Genomic DNA, 20786 nt, shown 5'->3' on the forward strand with positions numbered 1-20786 from the left:
TCCGGCCCTGTTACCCAGGGCAACCTGCCCACACAAAAAAAATGATAGGAGAAATCACAAACCAGAGGAAGAAGTGAAAATGCCAACCCACTCAGAGCCAGGGAGCGAAATGTAAAGGCCAGCAAGCGGGGCAACTGGTCGCCACAAATAGGACAGGGAGGTGTTAACACGCTGATGACGGAGGGATGGTGTTTTGTCTTATTCTCCCCCCCCCCCCCGGGGATATTTTTCCATTGATTTTTAGAAAGAGTGGGAGAGAGAGGGAAAGAGAGAGAGAAAAAAATCGATGTGAGAGAAATTCATCAATTGGTTGCCTCCTGCACGAGCCCCAACCAGGGCCTGGGCCTGCAACCGAGGTACATGCCCTTGACCGGAATTGAACCCGGGACCCTTCGGTCCCCAAGCCAACACTCTCTATCCACTGAGCCAAACTGGCTAGGGCTACAGAACGATGTTTTAAAGTCACTGAAACCTTAATACGAAATTATGAAAGAACACAAAGCCATAATTTGTGTTGGGTTAGGATGGATAATAAACATATAAAACGTGTCATTCAGACTAGTATTAGAAAAAAGACCGGTTCGGTCAGGAGCATTTGAAAGATCTTCCACCTCAGTAGATGGTGCTAATGGCGCCAGGGGGACCCTCGGCCTCACGCCAATCACGGTGGCTCTCTGGAGCGCCATCTCATCTCTCAGGAGAGATCGGACCCCTCGGCTGCCATGAACTCAGCGGCCACTTCTTGGAATCCGTGCTGAGGAAACCAGCGGAGATGCAGACAAAGACTCTTAGAAGCAGAAGGTCATTTTCGTTTTATTTCAAATGGTAAAAAAACAAATTATTTTAAAAGTTTTTTCCCCTCTCAGGAATTTTGAATGGAGACTTTGGAGCCAAATGTCTATTTAAAAATAGAACAGAGTCCTGGAAATAACAGTTGTGTCTACAAATGAAATGTCGGCAGCTCCCACATCAGCCCCTTCCAGCCCCAGCCGCACACACCGTAAGGAGTCAGCAGCAGGGAGCTGAAATGAATAAAAGATGAGGCTCCTATGAGTTGAAATATTTTGCAGCCATTAAAAATGAAGTTTATGAAGAATTTTTAATGACATGGGAAAGTGCTTATGATGTGATGTTAGATGAAAAATGAAGCAGGGGCCAAAACCGGTTTGGCTCAATGGATAGAGCGTCGGCTTGGGGACTGAAGGGTCCCGGGTTCGGTTCCGGTCAAGGGCATGCACCTTGGTTGCGGGCATATCCCCAGTAGGGGGTGTGCAAGAGGTAGCTGATCGATGATTCTCTCTCATTGATGTTTCTATCTCTGTCCCTTCCTCTCTGTACAAAATCAATAAAATATTAAAAAAAAAAAAAAAAAAAAAAAGAAAGAAAAGAAAAGAATAGAAAGGAAAAAAGAAAGAAAAAAAAAAAAACGAAGCAGGGTACAAATACACACACACACTAGTGGCCTGGTGCACAAAATTCGTGCACAGGGCAAGTGTCCCTCAGCCTGGCCTGCACCCTCTCTAATCTGGGACCCCTTGGGGGATGTGCAACTGCCAGTTTAGGCCCGATCTCTGTGGGATTAGGCCTAAACCGGCAGTCGGACATCCTCACAATCCAGGACTGCTGGCTCCTAACCACTCACCTGCCTGCCTACCTGATCTCCCTTCACCACTCTGCCTGCCGAGCTGCTCTCCCCCAACTGCCCCCCCCCCACCAGCCTGCTCGCCCCCAACTGTCCCCCTGCTGGCCTGATCACCCCCAACTGCCATGGACTGCTGGCCTGCTCACCCCCAACTGCCCTCCCCACCAGCCTGCTCGCCCCCAACTGGGCCCCCCTGCTTGCCCCCCACTGGCCTCCTGTCGGCCTGATCACCCCTAACCGCCTCTTCCTCAGCCCCGCCACCATGGCTTTGTCTGGAAGGTCTCCCGGTCTAATTAGCATATCACCTTTTTATTAGTATATATTGGAATCTCTGCAACTTTTTAAATGTTCATACCCACAGGAAAAGGATCAGAGGAGAAAGCACCAAGTAGTAACAGTGTTTCTCTCTGACTGGTGGGATTATGGGCATTTTCTTCTTTCTTTTTATTTATTTATTTTTTTTATTATTAAATTATTATATGTGTACATATCTTACCATTGCCCCCCCACTCCCATACATGCCCTCCCTCCCCAGAGTTTTGTGTCCATTGGTTGTACTTATATGCATGCATACAAGTCCTTCGGTTGATCTCTTACCTCCCCCAGATCTCCCTACCCTCCCCACTGTAATTTACAGTCAGCTTGTTGCTTTACTGTCTCTGTATCTATCTTTTGGTTCATCAGTTTATAATGTTCTTTGTTATCCATAAATGAGTGAGGTCATGTGGTGTTTCTCTTTCATTGACTGACTTATTTCTCTCAGCATGATGTTCTCCAATTCCATCCAGGTTGCTGCAACTGATAAGAACTCCTTTCTTTTTTCATGGCAGCATAGTATTCCATTGTGGAGATGTACCATAGATTTCTGATCCAATCATCCGCTGACGGGCACCTAGGCTGTTTGAAGATCCTAGCTATTGTAGATTGTGCTGCTATGAACTTCTTCTTTCTTATATCTTATGTTCTTACAATTCTCTATAAAAATCCTTAATTATTGTACTTTCAGGGGGAAATACGTATCTCTCCCTCCTTGCTCCCCCCCCCCCAAATCACAGGGGTCTCTGCACGGCAGGAGCACAAGCAGGATAAGAAACAGGGGAAAGCCAGGGCGGCCAGAGCAGAGCGGGGAGGTGCAGGCAAAATAGAGTTGGCGCCAGACCTCCTGGAGCCTCGAATGCCAGCCCCAGCAGCTTGAACGTCACCCAGAGCCCACCTTCTGCCCAGGGCCACAGGAGGGCGCCTGCCCCTTCTGGAAGGCTAGGGGGCTTCTCGGGGAGACCAGCGTGCGGTGAGCGGCTCCGTCCGGGTACCAACCTCCTGCCTTTTCCCGCTCCCCCAGGGAAGAGTTTCACCCTGACCATCACCGTGTTCACCAACCCCACCCAAGTGGCCACCTACCACCGAGCCATCAAGGTGACTGTGGACGGACCTCGAGAGCCCAGACGTAAGTGCCAGCGCCACCGAGTCCCCCAGGCGGGGAAGGGGGGGTCCCCAGGGAGAAGGGCGGCCGCCGAGGTCAGGCAGAGGGCGCTGGGTTCTGGGAGCACTCCTGGGGGGCGGGGAGTGTGGTCCTCTGCCCTGCACCCCCACACACTGCGTGCCTGCCGGCAGAGCCCCCAGCCCTCCGTGCTCGGCCTGGACTTCAGGAGGCCAGAGAGGAGGCTGGGACCGGGAGACAGCAGGATCAGTGTGGGGTGACCACAGTTGGGAGCCTGCTGGGGAGAATGGACTTGCATCCTTAAAGAAAGGAAGAGGCTGGAAAAAGCAAGAGGGGAGGGGGAGGAGGGAGGAAGAGAGAGAGAGAGAGAGAGAGAGAGAGAGAGAATATGTATGTGTGTGTTCAGAGCTCCAGTGTGCTCCGCTCAACCCCAGCTCCCTCCGCCAGTGGCTGAAGGAGGCCGGTCCCCTCCCTGGAAACTCTTGCTTTGAATCTAAGTATGTGACTTCCTCAAGGCGCCCAGAGGCCGGGCATGCTGACCCCAGGGCCCAAGGGTCAAGATCAGGAATGCAAATGCGATTCTGCAGGTATTTACTGCGCACCTGCTGTGTGTAGGGACCCCTTGTTCCTGCATTTTAGCATCAAAGAGAGTTTGTGTTTCGTTGCTTCTGCCTGCCGAAGGGCCTGGGGTTTGCAGGTTCGGATTAGGGAATTGGAAGGGCAGCTGCCACAGTGGGCCAGAGGCCTGTGGTCACTGGGTGAAAGAGTGAGGAATGAATGAATGAATGAATGAACGGATGAATGAATGAATGACTGAAGCAGAGAACCAGCTGGCCATCTCTGGACCGGCTGCTCCTGAGCTCTGAGCAGAGCTCTTGTCTGGACTGCCCCTCACGCGCGCACACTCGCCGGTGCGTTGAGAGCTGCCCTGTCCTTGTCTGTCTGTGTAATTGTGGCCCCTTGCAGTGTAGACAGCCTCTCACATTTACTGTCTCACGTGAGATCCTCCTGACAGCAGAGCCACAGGGTCACCCAGGCCCAGTGAGGAGAGGATCCAGGCCTGGGGACGTGGGGGTCCTGGCTGGGGCCTCACACTGTCTTGGCTCCAGGGGGACGTGCAGGGTCGCAGAGACAGCCTCTGGTCCCCGCCCAGGAGGGAGTGAGCCTGGGGCAGGAGGACACACTCCCGGCCTCTCAGTGCCCAGGAGGCTCACAGCGGGAGAGTGGCTACCAGGGCGTGGCCAGTGAGGGCGCCCGGGCCTGGCCCCGAGCGTGGGTGTCTCGCTGGGAATGGGGCCCGGGCGTCCAGGGAAGACCCAGAGCTGGCCCTGGGAGAGCCCTCTCCGGCCTCAGGACCGCCTTCTGCGGCCTCCCCTGTGCTGTCGCACACGGTCACCAGGCCCAGAGGCAGGCCGCTCCCAGCAGGCACTGGTCTGGTCAGGTTCCTGCTGGGATTAGACATGGATGTATCTGTGCCCTGGCCTTGGGCTTCAGAGCTCCAACGTCATGTCTCCGTTCTGGCCTCAGCCTCGGGGAGCTGGGTCCGTGCTTCCCCAGCATGTCCAGGTGATAGAGGCGGGCACAGCCTGGTGTGTCCCCGGCCATGGTGCAGGCAGCAGAGTCCACGCCAGTGTGCCTGGCGAGGGGGCCCTGGGCAGGTGGCAGACCTTTCTGGGCATCAGCTTACCTCCTCCAGGAATCGGGACAATGCCCCCCTCCCTGCAGGCCTAGAGGTCAGTGCCCACGGTGGCTAGCCTCTGGCTGCAGAACAGGAGGCTCCTCGTGAGTCATGGATTGTGTTCTGTTACCTCTGGCGCTGGGCCGTCTCCCTGGGCTCCCATCACCACCACCACGAGGGTGGCTGCTGAGACCCCTGGGCCATAGTAACAAAGGTCTAAGCTTCTGTTGAGGGAGGTGATATTCTCTTGGGAGTCTCCAGGGGCAGAATCGGGATGGATGGAGCCACAGTTGGGCTCAGTGTGACTGATGCGGTACAAAGCAGTGAGCACCCAGAGTGGAGAGGTGCGTTATCCGGGGCTCAGAGCCTGGGAGGAAGGGTCCCAGGGGCCGGGCAGCATCTGGAATCCCCGTGAGCCCTCCGAGTGCAGCCGCCCAGCCCAGAGCTGCCCACCGGCCCCCACCATGAGGGTGGAGAGGTGGCCTCCCCCTGCCTGCCGGTCTCTCCTGGGGTACCACACCTGAGACAGCCCCTTGGCGCGAGCTGGTGGGGGTGTGGGTGGCACAGGAAGAGGCAGCGGGAAGGGAAGCCAGGCCCGGAGGTACGCCGGAGTCTGAGGCCAGGCCGGCTGCGTGACCTGAGGCAGGTGGCGCCCCTCTCCGGGCCCTGGCCCAGGCCAGATCAGTGGTTTTAAAGGGACTTGTTCAAATAAAACCTCAGCAAAAGCTCATTGATAGAGAAGAGCAGCTGTGGGCATGCGGGGAGGGCGGGCAGTTCTCCAGGGCTTCTCCCTGGGGACCTGCAGGCCTCCCCCCCTGCCCCTGGCCCTGGCCCGGCCCGGCCCTCAGGTCAGGTCTCCCCAGCACCCTGGCTTCCAGTCCCAGCCTGGCCTCCCGCCTGTGACCTTCTGGGCCTCAGTTTCCCGCTGCTGGTCAGCCAGCCCTCCCGAGTGCCAGGCCCTGTGCAAAGCCTAATTCACTGGCCCTCAATGGCCCCGGGAAGAGTCAGGCCAAGCGGCAAAGCCACCTCCTCCAGGGTGAGCCTCAGTGCACCCAGGGCTCCCGCCTGGGGCTCAGGCTGGCACGCCGCCAGGAAGGGCCTCTCCCCTTCGCGTGCTCCTCTGTGAAATGGGGACCACGCTGCATCTCCTCCGGGGGGTTCTTGTGGCATTCGCCACGCTTGCAGCTGCCCTCCTGCGGGGAGCGCTCAGGAGCCCTCGTGGCTTATGTCAGGGTTCTCTTTCTGGGCCTTTCCCCTGCGTTGTGTCCCCGTGGGAGGGCCGAGCCTCTTGTGGTGTGGGCTGGGAGCCGGAGCGGGTCCAGGGAGCCGAGGATGGCGCCTGCAGCTCTGAGGCCGCTGTGGGTTCTGTGGCCGGGCCGTTCCCCTCCAGTGCCCTGCAGAGCGGGCCCCGTCTGCAGCCAGGTGGCCGGCGGGGCTGAGGCTGGCTGGTGGCTTCCTGCCTGTGTGGCCTCGGTTTCTGAGGTTCTCGATCCTGGTGTCCCTCACGGTCACGGGGGCTCGTCACAAAGCAGGGGGCTGAGCGGGTCCAGGATCCGGGCGGGGACTCCGCCGTGGACCGGTTTGGGGACTGCACGCTCCACGTCCTCCAGGCTTAGCAGGTGCTGGTCCCTGAGGGGTCGGCCCAGGTTCCTGATCCCGCTCGAGGCCGGGAGGGCAGCCCTGGCACCTTGCCTGCGGGCCCTTCCCCAGAATGTATGTGGGAGACTTTCAACAAATGTTTTCCTAGGCACCACGTGAGGCGGGCACTGTTCTAGAAGCTAGACGCTCCGTGAACCCCAGCAGATGGGTCTCACACACAGGGCTGGGGAGAGATGGTAAACAGTTCTGTTATCACCATAGCAACAAGGCCCCACCTGACCCGTGCCCATCACTCCTCTGCCTTCCTCTCACACGCCTTCCTCCGGCCTCACCTCCCCTCGCCGGCCCCCTGGCCGGTCTTTGAAGTGGGCAGTCACACCCCTGCCTCAGGGCCTTTGCACGTCTACCTAGAATGCCCCCGCCACCCCCGGGCACCCCCGGATTCATGGCTCATTCCGTCCCTCCCTAAAGTCTCTGCAAACGTGGCTGTGAGCCCCTCGCTGACACCCCGCCTCACATCACAGGCACAGCAAACCCCCAACCCCTTCCACCTCCGGCTCTCACGTGACCTCGAGCCCCTTCTAAGATGCCGTGACGTTCACGCATTTCTCTTCTTTCTCTCTCGTCTCCCCGCTCGTGCCTGCGTCCCACGGGGCCAGCATGTTCCCTCTGTCTTGTCAGGCGCTGGAGCAGACCCTGGCATGCAGACAGGAGCACTCAGTAGGTGCTCGATAAATACTATGGAGTCAGTGAAGTAAACAAATGATTCGCTGATTTAGTTTCAGGTCATATGAAGTCCTGTGAAGAAAGGAAAATCTGGAGTGAGCAGGCAGCACGTAGGGGCTGAGACATGGCAGGGGTGGGGGACAGGGGAACCTCCTGCAGGGGTGACATGTGAGCAGCGGCCGAAGGAGGTGAGCAGCCCCTGTGGCTGCTGGAGGCTCCCGGCGGGGCGGGGGCGGGGGCAGGGCGGGGGCAGGGGCAGGGGCAGGGCAGGGGCAGGGCAGGGGCAGGGGCAGGACAGGGGCAGGGGCAGGGGCAGGGGCAGGGGCAGGGGCAGGGGCAGGAAAAGCACCCGCAGCTAATGCTGCCGGGTTTGCCCTCTGCTCCAGGTGGGGGGAGGCCGAGGGTCACCCCCATGGAGGAGAGCCAACTGCTCCTGCCCCCCCCCACGATCCCCGGGGGAGTGTGCCCGCGGGAGGGAAGGGGTTAACCTTAGACCTCCCCGGCTCCCTAATCAAGCCCAGGCCCTGGGAAGCCCGGCTGCAGGCCTGGGAGGGAGGAGCTGCCTCCCTGCCCGCTGGCCCCCCGCCAGCCACCGGCCGGCTTTCATCTGCTCACAGGGGGCCGATTCACGGCCGACCACCCGGGCCCAGCACCCGCCCCTGCTTCCATGCGGTTGTTAAGAGTCGGGTGTAAATCTCCTGACAGGCCGCAGAGCGGGCCCAGGGCCTGGGTGCCCCACCCTTCAGCTGGGCAGACAGTGGCTGCTGTGTCTGGGCTGTGGCCGCCCCAGCGCCTGGCCAGGCAGCCGAGTGGCTGCATCTGGGTGCCCACATGGTTCCCCACAGATGACCCCGTTCCCGTGGCCCTGCCCAGCGCCTCTGCTCCCTGCCCTCCGGCTGCGGTGGCCTCCGGGCCCCGCCCCGCCGCCCAGACAGGACGCGGAGCTGGCCTCTCGCCAGCCACACCTCGGTGCCAGGCAGCCCAGCTCGCCTCTCTCGGAGGTCTTGGGAGGCCAAGACCTCAGCAGCCAAGTTACATGCAGTGTGCTGACCTCTCTAGGTTTGGCCTTGACCACGTGCCTCCACTTTCCCATCTGCAAAATGGGGTGACTGTAGCAGTCTTTTTTTTTTTTTTAATATATATTTTATTGATTTTTTACAGAGAGGAAGGGAGAGGGATAGAGAGCTAGAAACGTCGATGAGAGAGAAACATCGACCAGCTGCCTCTTGCATACCCCCTACCAGGGATGTGCCCGCAACCAATGCACATGCCCTTGACCGGAATTGAACCTGGGACCTTTCAGTCCGCAGACCGACGCTCTATGCACTGAGCCAAACCGGTTTCGGCCGTAGCAGTCTTGAATCGCAGCATCGCCGGCTTGGAGGCGCTGCAGGGGCTGTCAGTGGTTTGAGCCCAGTGGCGAGCCAGGTCCTGGGCTCCAAGGTGCTCCCTGCCTCCCCCCCCCCCCCAAGTGCTCTGCTTCTCAGTCCTGGGCTCTGTCCTCAGCTCCTCCTCACTCTCAGGAGTTGACCATATGATGGCCATTTTACAGGTGTGGAAACTGAGTCCCAGAGGAGGAGAGGGACTAGGCGCGATAGAGCGGGGCGCGCTGAGCTCCAGAGCAGGCAGGGCTCCGAGAGAGGCCCTGAGGCTGTCACCTTCTCCCCCCGCCCACCCTCCCGGGCCTGCCGAGAACCCTCGGGCTGATCCCGGGCTGGGCCCTAACACTGCGCCTGGAGCCCCTGGTGTCGAAGCCCAGGCCCCTCTCCTGCAGGAAGGGCCCCTGAAGGAAGGGGCGGTGCTTCCCGGGACCTGACCGTGTCCCTGACCCCTCCAGGCCGTGTCTCCCCTTCCTGAGGACAGGGGCAGGCCCCCAGCGGGGACGGTGCAGCATCACCTGCTCAGCCACGGGAGGGAGTCAGGAAGCACCCAGTGAGCACGGCTGCTCCGGCCTGCACTGCCGACTGCTGCTTCCAGCCGGCAGAGGGGCTGGGCTCCGTGCGGGAGGAGGGGGCTTCTGAGGAGGAGCTCCTGGGCTGAGCCCCAGGGACAGGAGAGCATTCCGGGCCGGGCCGGGCCTGGGCCTCGGCTCTGGGTGTGGAGGGAGAGAAACCCTGGCCGGGCGGGGCCTGAGCCTCGGCTCTGAGTGTGGAGGGAGAGAAACCCTGGCCGGGCGGGGCCTGAGCCTCGGCTCTGAGTGTGGAGGGAGAGAAACCCTGGCGCGGCCGCAGCAGCAGGAGGCGGTGGTGTGTGGGCCCGGGAGCAGGCAGCCCTGCCTTCTCCATGCTGGGGTCCCCGTCTGGCCAGCGGCTGGTGCCTGCAGCCCGAAGCCAGAGACGTCCCGGGCCAGAGGGGCTCCGTGAGCAGCCTGGGCGGGGAAACGGAGGCACCGCGAGAGGTCCCGCGCGGGCAGCCACATGAAAGAGGTCTGTTCTGCGGCCGCGTCGCCTTCCCTGGGGCACAGGAAGTTCCTTCTGCTCCGCCATGAAGGCCGGCCCCTGGCGCTGAGACTCTCTGGCACCCTGGCCGAGTGGAGCCGCCTCGGCTCCCCGGGGCCCCTCCCTGCAGCCTCCACAGCAACAAGGAAGCCATTCCCAGCGTGCTGCTGGCGCCCCCTCCTCCAGGAAGTCTGCCCGGGTTGGCGGCAGGACCCGCGCGGTGGGAACACGTGCTCAGGGGCGGGCAGAGTCCCGATTGTATCCCAGACCACGCCCTGAGCGTACCTCTCGCCTTGAGGTCTCAGTGGCCCCGTCTGTACAATGGGAGCAACAAGGAATGTGTCAAGAGAAGGAGCACCTGGAGCTCTTGGGTCCTGGGTGGCAGTGCCGGCTGCGCTGTCCCGGCTTTGTGTCCCAGACACACGGAGACACGACCAACCTGGGCCTTGGGGGTCCCGGTCCGGCGTGCGGGCGATGGCCCCGCCTCCCTGGAGTGAGGGGGTGGGGACCCGAGTGGGTGGAGCGCGCTCCCGAACGTGTCCGGCCAGCGCCACAGCCTCTGGGTGCCCTGACAGGGACCCTGCGGCTCGGGGTGGGGGGAAGGGAGTGTGGCTCTGTGAGGCCGCCAGGCTGCAAGCAGCAGGGCCCAGCCTCGAACCCCGGCCCGCCCTCCTCCTGCTGGGCCACAGAGTGACTGCAAACACCCCGTCAGAGGCATGACTCAGAAGCCGGCCTTGATGCGCCGTGAGGAGCGTAACGGGGCCTGAGGTTTTGCACCAGCTCCTGTGCAGCCCCGTGGGCTCAGGCCGAGCGGAGACACCGGACCCTTAGCGCCCACTGCTGTCGGGCCGGCCTGCGGCCCCAGCGCCCGCCGCCTCCCGCCTGGAGAGGCTCTGAGTCCCCTCGTCCCCCCGTGTCCACTCCGCGGCTGCCGTCTTCGGGGGCCTCCCCCGGCTGAGGCCCAGCCGACTGGCCGGATAATGAAGCACTGAACTTGGAGCACGCGCACCGGCAGCCTCTGGGCAGGACGCCTCCTACAAAGTGATGAGTTTGGCGCTTTTTTTTTTTCTTTTCAGTATTTGAACTAATTGCCAACATATAGAATATGGGAGATTTCATATAAAAACAGGTTTATGGTTTTGGAAGCTCTGGCAACACTGAGCTCATATACCCCCCCTCCCCCCGCACCCCCCCCCCCACACACACACACACACCCTCATCAGAGCACCAGTCCGCTGTACTCGATGGTAACTACCCCCTTACGAGGCACATCCCCTCTGGTCTGCCCCAGTCCCCACCCACCCCATGTGCCTCCGTTATTTGACTTGCCTGCCCCCATAGGCAGCCCCCATAGGCCCTAGTGCCCGCTGAGCTCCCCCGAACCCATACTGTCCCCGTTGTTACCAAGGAGGCAGCAGGGGCCCTGCCCGGAGGCCTTGTGGCTTCATTCCAGCTGCCGCGTGTCCCCGGGCTCCGGGCTGGGGCCTCGGAGGAGGAGGAAGTGGGTCCCTGGCTCTCGGCGTCTCACTGAGCCGGGCGTGGCTCCCAGGACTCCTGCTCCGTGTCTGAGGGCTCGGAGGCCCGTGTGAGCGTGCGGCAGGGTGTGTAGAGGGCGTGGGGTCTGGGCTCCCGGGACCCGTCGCACCCCCATTTTGGAAGCCAGAAGTGCGGCCCCTTGCTGGGCCTCTGACTCTCCCCCTCATCCCCAGTGGTGGTGACACTTCCCCAAAGATGCCGTTTTCCAGGCCTCGGGAAGGACGGTGAGGATTCTGATTTAACTCCCACCTGCTTCTCTCTTCTCTGCCTGTCCGTCTAGAGTTCCGCGCATCACGGCGGACCTAAGACCTCAGGCAGGCCTTGCCCCTCCCTGGGATCCTCCCGCATTCTTTCCCAAGGGGTCTCGGTCCGGGGCCTCCTTCCCCGTCCTCGCTCTGGGACCTCCGAGCTGCCATTTCTCTTGCCTGTGAAGGGGGGAGGGCACCAGCCTGCACGGGCCCCGCCGTGGGGTGGCTGGAGCAGGTGGGCAGCCTCCTTCGGGTGAGCAGCGCGCTCCGGATGCTCAGCCCTCTGCCTGGCGCCCCCAGAGCTCGGAGTGAACGGGGATGTGAGAGGACAATGCGGGAAACGGGGGGCCAGCTGAGCGTCCCCCTGAGCAGAGGGGCTGAGTGAACGCGGTGCCGGTGAGTGTGAGGGCGGAGCGAGGGACACCACACACACACACACACACACACACACACACACACACACCCCGCGCAGCGGGCAGGCCCCCTCGTGGGGGTCTGTTGTCTCCGTGGGCGGGTTTGTCCTCCCCTGTGGCGGGTGGGAGAACGGAGGCGGCTCCAGGGGCGCTCCAGGAAGCAGGTGACAGACGGACACCGCCAGGCTGAGCCCCTTCGGGAACGTCCGTGCGTGCGGAACGGGGGCTGGAAGGAAAGACCCACACGGGGTTTCTGGGCCAGGGCTCCGGGCGGCTCCCGGGAGCCGCAGCCCTGTCTGCTGTGCGTTATTTCTGTAGATGTTCGCAGGCTGCTTGTGAAATGGAAAGCGAGTCATTGAAGAGGGGGGTGTGCGTGTGCGTGTGTGTGCATGTGTGTGTGTGTGGTCGTGTGGTCCCTCGAGCTCCACGTCTTCCGAGGACCCTGAGGGAGGCTCTGCTGGCTGCACGGAGCAGGGCGTGGCCACCCTGGGCCTGGAGCAGAGACTGGGCCCCCCTGTACTGGCCGGGCCACGGCAGAAGGGGGCCACGGCAGGAGGGGCCACGGCAGGAGGGGCCACGGGAGAAGGTAGTCACGGCAGGAGGGGCCATGGCAGGAGGGGCCACGGCTGGAGGGGCCACGGCAGGAGGGGGCCACGGCAGGAGGGGCCACGGCAGGAGGGGCCACGGGAGAAGGTAGTCACGGCAGGAGGGGCCATGGCAGGAGGGGCCACGGCTGGAGGGGCCACGGCAGGAGGGGGCCACGGCAGGAGGGGGCCACGGCAGGAGGGGCCACGGGAGAAGGTAGTTACGGCAGGAGGGGGCCACGGCAGGAGGGGCCACGGGAGAAGGTAGTTACGGCAGGAGGGGCCACGGCAGGAGGGGCCACAGCAGGAGGGATCACAGCAGGAGGGGCCACGGGAGAAGGCGGCCACAGCAGAAGTGCCGGTACACGCCGGCCGCTCCTCCAGGTGCACTGGCCCGGTCCCCACCTTCCAGTCAGAGGGGAGGCCAGCCCTCGGCGAAGCACCACGGCCTCTGCTCCGTGTCCTGGCGACCATTTCCTTCTGTCTGAGGCCCTGACAGGAGGCCTGTGGGTCCGAGTGACTCGGGGCGGGATGGAGTGACAGTCTCACCCCAGGGCCGCCTCCAGGGGTGGGGTGGGCCTGGGACGCTGGGGGACGGAAGATGGCAGCACTCCAGGTTCTCTCCCTGATCCCCCGTGGGCGCCTGCTGGAGTCACTTGCCCACGCCCGTGGCCTCAGTTTCCCCTTCTGCCGAGCAGCGTGCTGTGGAGGGCCAGGTATGAGAGTGGGCAGCCGGCTCAGGAAGGCAGCGGTGAGGTTTGTCAGAGAGTCTGTGGAGAGCCCGAGGGGAGATGGCTAGTGACTGAGGGTCTCCGTGCAGAAGCCCGAGCCTCAGCCTCGGGGCGGACATCCCGGCCGCGGAGGAGGCATGTCTGTGTCCCGGGGCCTCTCGGGAACGGGCTCTGATGGCTCCCTCCTCCGCAGGGCACCGGCAGAAGCTGGAGGACCAGGCCAAGGCCTTCCCCGACCGCTTCGGGGACCTGGAGCGGGTGCGCATGCGGGTGACGCCCAGCATGCCCAGCCCCCGCGGCTCGCTCAGCACCACCAGCCACTTCAACAGCCAGGCCCAGACCCCCATCCAAGGTACGTGCGGGGGGGGCGCGGACCAGGGAGGTGGGGCCTGTGTGGGTGCAGCTGACCCGGTCCTTCCCCTGCTGCTGCACCCCAGAGGGCTTCCCAGCCCCTCGCTGACCCCCCAGCACTGGGCTCAGGCCGCCCTCTCCCAGGCCTGGCTCCTTTTGGCATGAGCAGAAGGGCCCTTGACAACCAGGACAGGAAAGAAGTATGAACTTTGCAGTCAGATGGGCCGGGCTCGGAACTCTGCCCCTGCCGGGCACGGGCTGTGTGTTCCTGGGCCAGTCACTTCACCTCTCTGAGCTCAGTTTTCCCGCCTGCGAAAGGGAGGAAGGAGGTGCCTGCCTCAGTGGGGTGTTTGCAGGGCTGGGTTTGGGGCCCTCTCACCGGCCCTCCCCTTCTGGTGGGGCCAGCCTCTGCCTTCAGATCCATCCCGGGGATCCCCTCCGGGAACCCCGCCACCGCTCCTCGAGGTGCCCGTTAACAGCTCTGACCCCCGGCTTTGGTCACTGGCAAGCGGAGCCGAGGCCCCATCCCCTCCGGCCCCCTCCCCCCCCCCCCCCCCCCCCCCCCCCGGCCGTGGCCGCCCACAATGGGGGCTTCTCACAGCTCAAAGGGCTCATTCAGCCGCCACGCAGCAGCTGGGGCAATTTGGAGAAGAAAATAAACATTTCCTCCCAGTGTTGGGGTTGGCCGCTCGACAGCCAGCCAGCTCCGGTTTCCTAGGGCTACTGGGCGGGGCGGGGCCGGGCAGGAGCCTCAGGGGTCCTGAGGGCAGACACTCCCCCACCAGCCTGGGGGCGGGGGGCGCAGGAGGGGACCGAGGCCGTCTGGGCAGGCCCTGCTCAGAGCCTGGCGCCCCTGTGAACGCCGAGGGCCAGGCGCACCAGCCCAGGCCCCCCCCTCCCCCCAGGCCTGCAGCCCTGCGGTCTCCTCCCGGGTCCCTGTTTGGGGTCTTTCACCTGGAGCGTGGGGTTCCTGTCCATGGACAGCTCTCACTTCCTGGGCTCAGAGCTGAAGGGCCAGCCTCGTGCTTGGCCATGTTTGGGTGCCAGGCAATGCCCCCGAGACCTCGGGGTCCTGAGGGTGGGAAGCCGGCACCTCTGGCCCTTAGGCTTCAGGGCAGCACTGACCAGCCGAGGAGCCCAGTGGGGAGGGCACCAGACATTCCAGAGGGACCCTTGTTCCTCCCCCATACTCCCCTCCTTGAGCAGGGAGCACCATTCCATCCTGACCCAGAGGACAGAGCCAGCCCACAGCTGCGGAGGCACTGGCCAGCGGAGCCGGGAAGACCCCGGAGCCCAGGGAACCTACAGGTCTCACCGAGGTCCCAGCGCCTCAGGCAGATGTGGGCAGCAGGAGACCTGAGGGCGCCTGCAGTGGTCTGTCCTCAGCCCGGCCCCAGTCCAGTGGGCAGTGCCAGCCCGGAGCTGCCCAGGGGCAGAGGCCGGTCCCCCTGATCCTCTTTGGCGGGGTGGCATCGAGGGGTTGGGGCCAGACAGACTTTTCCTCAGGACACTGTGGGGGCTCACCCACCCCTCTGCTGCCCGAGTCCCCCCGGGGCCAGGATGTAAGGGAGGCTCAGGGTCAGGGGTCACCTCTGCAGGGCCCTGAGGGGCCAGGTGTCCCGGGAGCTCCGAGCAGGAGTGTCACAGCCACAATGGCGGCGCCAGCCCCACTCTGAGCACTCTGCCCGCAGTAACCGATCTAATTCCTGGGATCGGGTGCTGTCTCCACTTCTCATGTGGGAAGATTGAAACAGAGAGGTTAAGTGACTTGCCCAAGGACACACAGTTAACCTTTGTGCTGTGCTGCCTCATGGATGGGACAGCTGCCTCTCAGACCCATAGTGGGGGTCAGGACTGGAGCCCCAGGACTTGGTGCCGGGTCCGGTGCTCTGTGTGCCCCTTAGGCAGTGCCTCACCTTCTCTGGGCCTCAGGTTTCCCGCCGAGGGCGTTAGACTCCATCCCAGGGCCCCTGTGAATGCTGAGGTTTTGGGGGTCTGTGAGTGCAAACGTAGGGGGCAGAGGCCCAGAGGCGCTTGTCTTGGAGTCCAGTGAGGAGCCAAACTGGAGGAGCAGGGGCAGGACCTGGGCCGGACGCTGGTGTCTCTTTGACAAGGGCAGGGTCTAGGCCACCAAGCCCCTCTGGCTGCAGGCAGCCCGGAGATACAGGCCCCGGCTGAGGGGTGTGGGGCGGGGTGGGGGGGAGGGGGTGTGCGGGGGAACGGGGGAGAGACACAGATCTCCTCTGGGCCTAACCCCCACCACACACACACACACACACACACACACACACACAGGGAGAAGCTCACCCGCCGGGCAGGGGGGTGCGGGCATGCCCAGCAGCCCAGGAAAGCAGAGAGCAGAGGCCTCGGAGGAGTTTGAGTCCTTTCTGCAGCATCGAGAAAATGAATCTTCCTCTGTGCCTCAGTTTCCCTTCCTGTAAAAGCAGGCTCCAAATCCCTCTCCCACAGGGCCATTGCAGACCCTCTCCACACCCAGGCCAGGCCAGCACTGTCCCTGCTGGGGGCCCACCTTCACCCCCCGACAGGCCCCTGCACGGCCCGGCTGTGAGAGGGTCCCAGAGACAGAGCAGAGCTCCCCTCCTCCGTCAGTTCGGGAGGCGCCTGTGGCCGCCTTCGGCCCGGTCCTGCCCACCTGCCTCCCGGCAGGACCATTATCCGGTCAGGAGGGCTCCCGCCCCGAGCAGTCAAGGCAGTAAGAGCAGAGCCAGAGCTTCTTTTTAAATTACATTTATTGGGGTAACATCCTATAAGATAAAGAGGTAATATGCAAATTGGCGCTCACACTCACAAGGTGGCTGCCTACAACCAGGCTGGCATGGGGTTAGCGAGGGACCACCAAACAACTGAACAAGTAGGCTGCGTGGGCGACCAGGCCGGTGGGGGGCCTGTGAGGGTGACTAGGCCAGCAGGGGGCAGTTGGGGGCAACCAGGCTGGCGGGGGGGGGGGGGCAGTTAGGGTCAACGAGGGTGGCGGGCCGGGGCAGGGGCCAGTAAGGAGTGACCAGGCCAACAGGGAGGGGGCATTTGGGGCAACCTTGCCAGCAGTGGGGGGGGGGGGCAATTAGGGGTGACCAGGCTGGCAGCAAGGGCAGTTAGGGGCAATCAGGCCAGCACTCAGAGGCAGTGAGGGGTGATCAGGCTGGCACTGGAGGAAGGGCAGTTAGAGGCAATCAGGCAGGCAGGCAGGTGAGCATTTAGGAGCCTGCTGCCCAGGATGGTGAGAGGGAGCTCTGACTGCTGGTTTAGGCCAGATCCCCAGGGAGTCCCTGATTGGAGAGGGTACAGGCTGAGCTGAGGGCAGCCCCCCTTGCCCCCGTGCCTCTAATTAGTTAATAAGATTGATACATTTCAGGGATACAACTTTATAATACATCTTTATACTCTGTTGTGTGCTCACCACCCTATATTTGACCCCCTGAACCGAGGACATTCTTAAAGAATTCCGCTAGGGCCCACCTGCGTAGCTCAGACCTATGAACCAGGAGGTCACAGTTCGATTCCCGGTCAGGTTGCAGGCTCAGTCCCCAGTGTGGGATGTGCAGGAAGCAGCTGATCGATGATTCTCTCTCATCACTGATGTTTCTATCTCTCTCTCTCTCTCTCTCCCCCTCACCCTTCCTCTCTGAAACCAATTAAAAATACCTATTAAAAAAGACGTCTGCTGGGGGCGGGGAGGGGTGTCCAGCTGCGACTGACCATCCCCTTTGCTGTCCCGCAGGCACCTCGGACCTGAACCCTTTCTCCGACCCCCGCCAGTTCGACCGCTCCTTCCCGGCGCTCCAGACCCTCACGGACAGCCGCTTCTCGGACCCCAGGATGCACTACCCGGGGACCATGTCGGCGGCCTTCCCCTACAGCGCCACGCCCTCGGGCACGAGCATCAGCAGCCTCAGCGTGGCCAGCATGCCCGCCGCTGGCCGCTTCCACCCCACCTACCTCCCGCCGCCGTACCCGGGGGCCGCCCAGAACCAGAGCGGGCCCTTCCAGGCCAACCCGTCCCCCTACCACCTCTACTATGGCGCGTCCTCCGGCTCCTACCAGTTCTCCATGGTGGCCGGCGGCGGCGGCGGCGGCGGCGACCGCTCGCCCACCCGCATGCTGGCCTCCTGCACCAGCGGCGCCGCCTCCGTGGCCACCGGCAACCTCATGAACCCCAGCCTGGGCGGCCAGAGCGACGGCGTGGAGGCCGACGGCAGCCACAGCAACTCGCCCACCGCCCTGAGCACGCCGGGCCGCATGGACGAGGCCGTGTGGAGGCCCTACTGACCGCCCGGGTCAGCGCGGACCGCTCCCGGCCGGGGCCGGCCCGGCTCCGCGGCTCAGGCGGGAAGGAGACGGGCCCGTGGCCGCCTCGGGCCCAGGGCCCACGGGTCCCGGGCCCGGAGCTGGTGGGAGGCTCCGAGAGCACCCAGTCCAGCCGAGTCTTTGTACAGAGGGGTGAGGACCGGCCCCTGGACGCCTACCCCGAGCCCAGATCCTGTCATCTCATCCCACCGCCCGGAGGGAGAAGCATCCTCATGCCGGCTCCTGCCCTGGCGACTGGCTGTGCCTGTGCGGCCACCGACCCGGGTCTCCGGGGACAGAGACCGTGTCTGCTCCGGGGAGAGGCAGCGCTGGCCCACGGTTCGGCTTCTTACCCGCAGGGCCCTGGGTAAGAAGCTGAACCTCACCCCCGCCTCCACCCCCACCCCCTCAGAGACCCTGCACCTCCCGGGCCCAGCCCTTCCTCCGCATTCACACACATCGAGGCAGAACTGGAAGGTCCCCCTCCTCAGAGGGGCACCCCTCACCGTACCCTCGCCCAAGGGCACAGGCTGCATGGACTCCCGCGTCCGAGTTCTCTGCTCCTAGGGAAAGGGCCTGCCCGATTCCAAAGAATCGCCGGCCCAGATGAGATGAGAGCACCCCCTGGTCAGCCCCCCCCCCCCAATCCCTCGCAGCTAAGCAGCCCCTCCCCATCCCGCTGCCTGTGGGCCCCAGGCCCGGTGTCGGCAGCCTGTGGCAGCAGGTTCCTGAAACCAGTGAAAGCACCTGCTCCGAGCACTTTCCCAGCCCCGGGCGCCCACCCACCCGCCCACCGCGCTCTGGGTGGGGCCATGGTCCCCCTTCGCCCCCGGCTGGTCTCAGAATTGCAATGTTTGGGGAGAGACAGAGGCCAGGCAGGTTCTCCCAGAACGCACCGGGGTGAGCTCAGAGAGCACCGTCCCTGTGCCGTGCACACCCCTCTCCCCCGCCTCCTGGGAAGGCCCAGCCGAACAGCCCAGGCCCTGCCACACTCTCCGCTCCGCCGGCCGCGGGCCACGGCCGTCGTACGAAGGCTGGTTTTTAAAGTGATTTTATATAGAAAAGCTCCCGGCGTTTTCAGACACGCGGCCTCTTACAGGCCAAGCCCGTGGCTGTGAGCCCGGCACCTCCTCAGGCCGTCACCACGTTCCCTCGGCAACACCCCCCCCCCCCCCGGCGGCCGGCCCCGGGGGGACCGCGGAGAGGCTGGTGGGATGCTGGAACTCACCCCCGTGGCTCTCGGGCGTTTGTCCCGGTGGGCCGGCTGTGGGTGCGAGCCGGGGCCAGGGGAAGGCGGAACAGAGGGAGAAGGGCCCCCAGCCTCAGCGCAGTGCACCTGGCCCTCCCCGGCCGCCCCTTCCGTGGGCAGGTGGGAAAGCCAGCCCCGCCCCAGGCCGCGCGGGCTCCCGCTCAGAGTTCTTGAGTTCTGGAAAGGCGAGTGGGAAAGGGCAGGAAGGTCCCAGGAGTCGGCAGCCTGTGGCTTTCCGCCATTGTTCCAGCCACATCCTCTGCGGACGGGAACTGCCCCCTGCAAGAGGCTCCTGTGTGTCTGTCATGGCACCTGGCCTGCCCATCCCCCCCACTCCTCCCCCCTTCATCCCCCCCCCCACAGACACCCCCAGGGCGGTTAGGAAGTCCTGGGAGCTCACCACACCCTCCCGCTGCGGCCCCTCCCTCCTGCCCTCACTGGAAAACGCAGTCTCCATCTCTCCCAACCAGCTGCTGGGGTGTCCTGCTGACTCCCCCCACCCAGGGGCGCTCCCACCCCTTCTCAGGAAGCAGCTACAGCCGCCGTCTCCGTGTCTTCACTCCCGTCCTCGGCGGTGGTCCTCGGCCCGCGGGTGCCCAGTGCCCAGCACTTTGTAGTCCCCCCAGGTCACCGGCCCTTCCTGACCTCCAGGCCCGTCAAGGCCCGGACAGGACATACACGGCCCTCCCCCCACCCCCCGACTTAAAGGGACAGCAGCCGAGCGGAGTCTTCAGGCCCCCGGCGGGCACCGACCGCCTGGGCTTGCAGACACGGTCCCCGGGGGCGAGGCTGCTCCAAAGTGATGCTCTGATGCGGGAAGCACAGGGGACCGGGGCGGCTGCCGCCTGGCCGTGGCCTGTCGCTGGGTGTGGGTCCGCGGTGACATACTGCCCTGCTGGGGTGTCAGCACCTGCTGCCCTCGCATGGCCCATCGGGCCGCCCGGAGCTGGGAAGAGGGTGGGAGGGGTGGAAACTGCTTTGCACTATAATTTGCTTGTACAGTAAACGTCTGTCTTCTGTACTATTTAACTGTAAGACGGAGTTTTGACTGGTTTTTTTTATAACAGGACTCTGAGGTGTGTGGGAGCAGCTCCGTGCAGGGATGACGGAGGTTATGAGGGGACCACATGCCAGGCGCCTAGGGCTGTGTGCAGGGGTGAGGGAGGATGGAGACCTTCCGTCCCCCCATCCCTCACACACACACACACACACACACACACAGTGTGGCCAAGGAGGGGTGGGGCAGGGCAGGGACGGGACTGAGCCCCGTGCTGAGGAGGCCGCCAGCACCCTGGCCTCCCTGCGTCCGCTCCGGCGGGAACGGCCACGGAGCCGCCCGGGCAGGAGCGGCCAGGGAGGCCTCCTGTGCGGCTGGGGTGCCCCCACCCCTTCGCCCTCTCAAGGGGCCCATGGTTTTTCTCCAGAGAATGGAAGAAGCCACCCCTCCAGTGGGGAGAGGGCAGAGGCAGGTGGAGCTGCTCCGGCCGGAGCTGGCAGGGTCAGCGGTGGCTTAGCAGCAATCCACCGCTGTGTGAGTGTGTGTGTGGCTGTGTGTGTGTGTGTGTGTGGCTGTGAGTGTGTGTGTGTGTGTGGCTGTGAGTGTGTGTGTGTGGCTGTGAGTGTGTGTGTGTGTGTGTGGCTGTGAGTGTGTGTGTGTGTGTGGCTGTGAGTGTGTGTGGCTGTGTGTGTGTGTGTGGCTGTGAGTGTGTGTGGCTGTGTGTGTGTGTGTGTGGCTGTGAGTGTGTGTGTGTGTGTGGCTGTGAGTGTGTGTGGCTGTGAGTGTGTGTGTGTGTGTGGCTGTGAGTGTGTGTGGCTGTGTGTGTGTGTGTGTGGCTGTGAGTGTGTGGC

At 63.4% G+C, this 20786-nt stretch overlaps 1 protein-coding gene across 1 annotated transcript in view; it reads left to right on the forward strand.

The window, feature by feature from the left end:
- The window catches only part of RUNX3 (RUNX family transcription factor 3), a 63049-nt gene extending 45232 nt beyond the window's left edge, over positions 1-17817 (forward strand). Inside the window, exons 4-6 of the mRNA XM_084875015.1 lie at positions 2982-3086; positions 13227-13385; positions 17124-17817. Coding sequence (XP_084731141.1) covers positions 2982-3086; positions 13227-13385; positions 17124-17671 — 812 coding nt within the window. The 3' untranslated portion in view covers positions 17672-17817. The remainder of the gene's footprint in view (positions 1-2981; positions 3087-13226; positions 13386-17123) is intronic.
- The last annotated feature ends 2969 nt before the right edge of the window (positions 17818-20786 follow it).

The sequence above is a fragment of the Pipistrellus hanaki genome (assembly GCF_964339955.1).
Source record: "Pipistrellus hanaki genome assembly, chromosome: 2".
Classification (NCBI taxonomy): domain Eukaryota; kingdom Metazoa; phylum Chordata; class Mammalia; order Chiroptera; family Vespertilionidae; genus Pipistrellus; species Pipistrellus hanaki.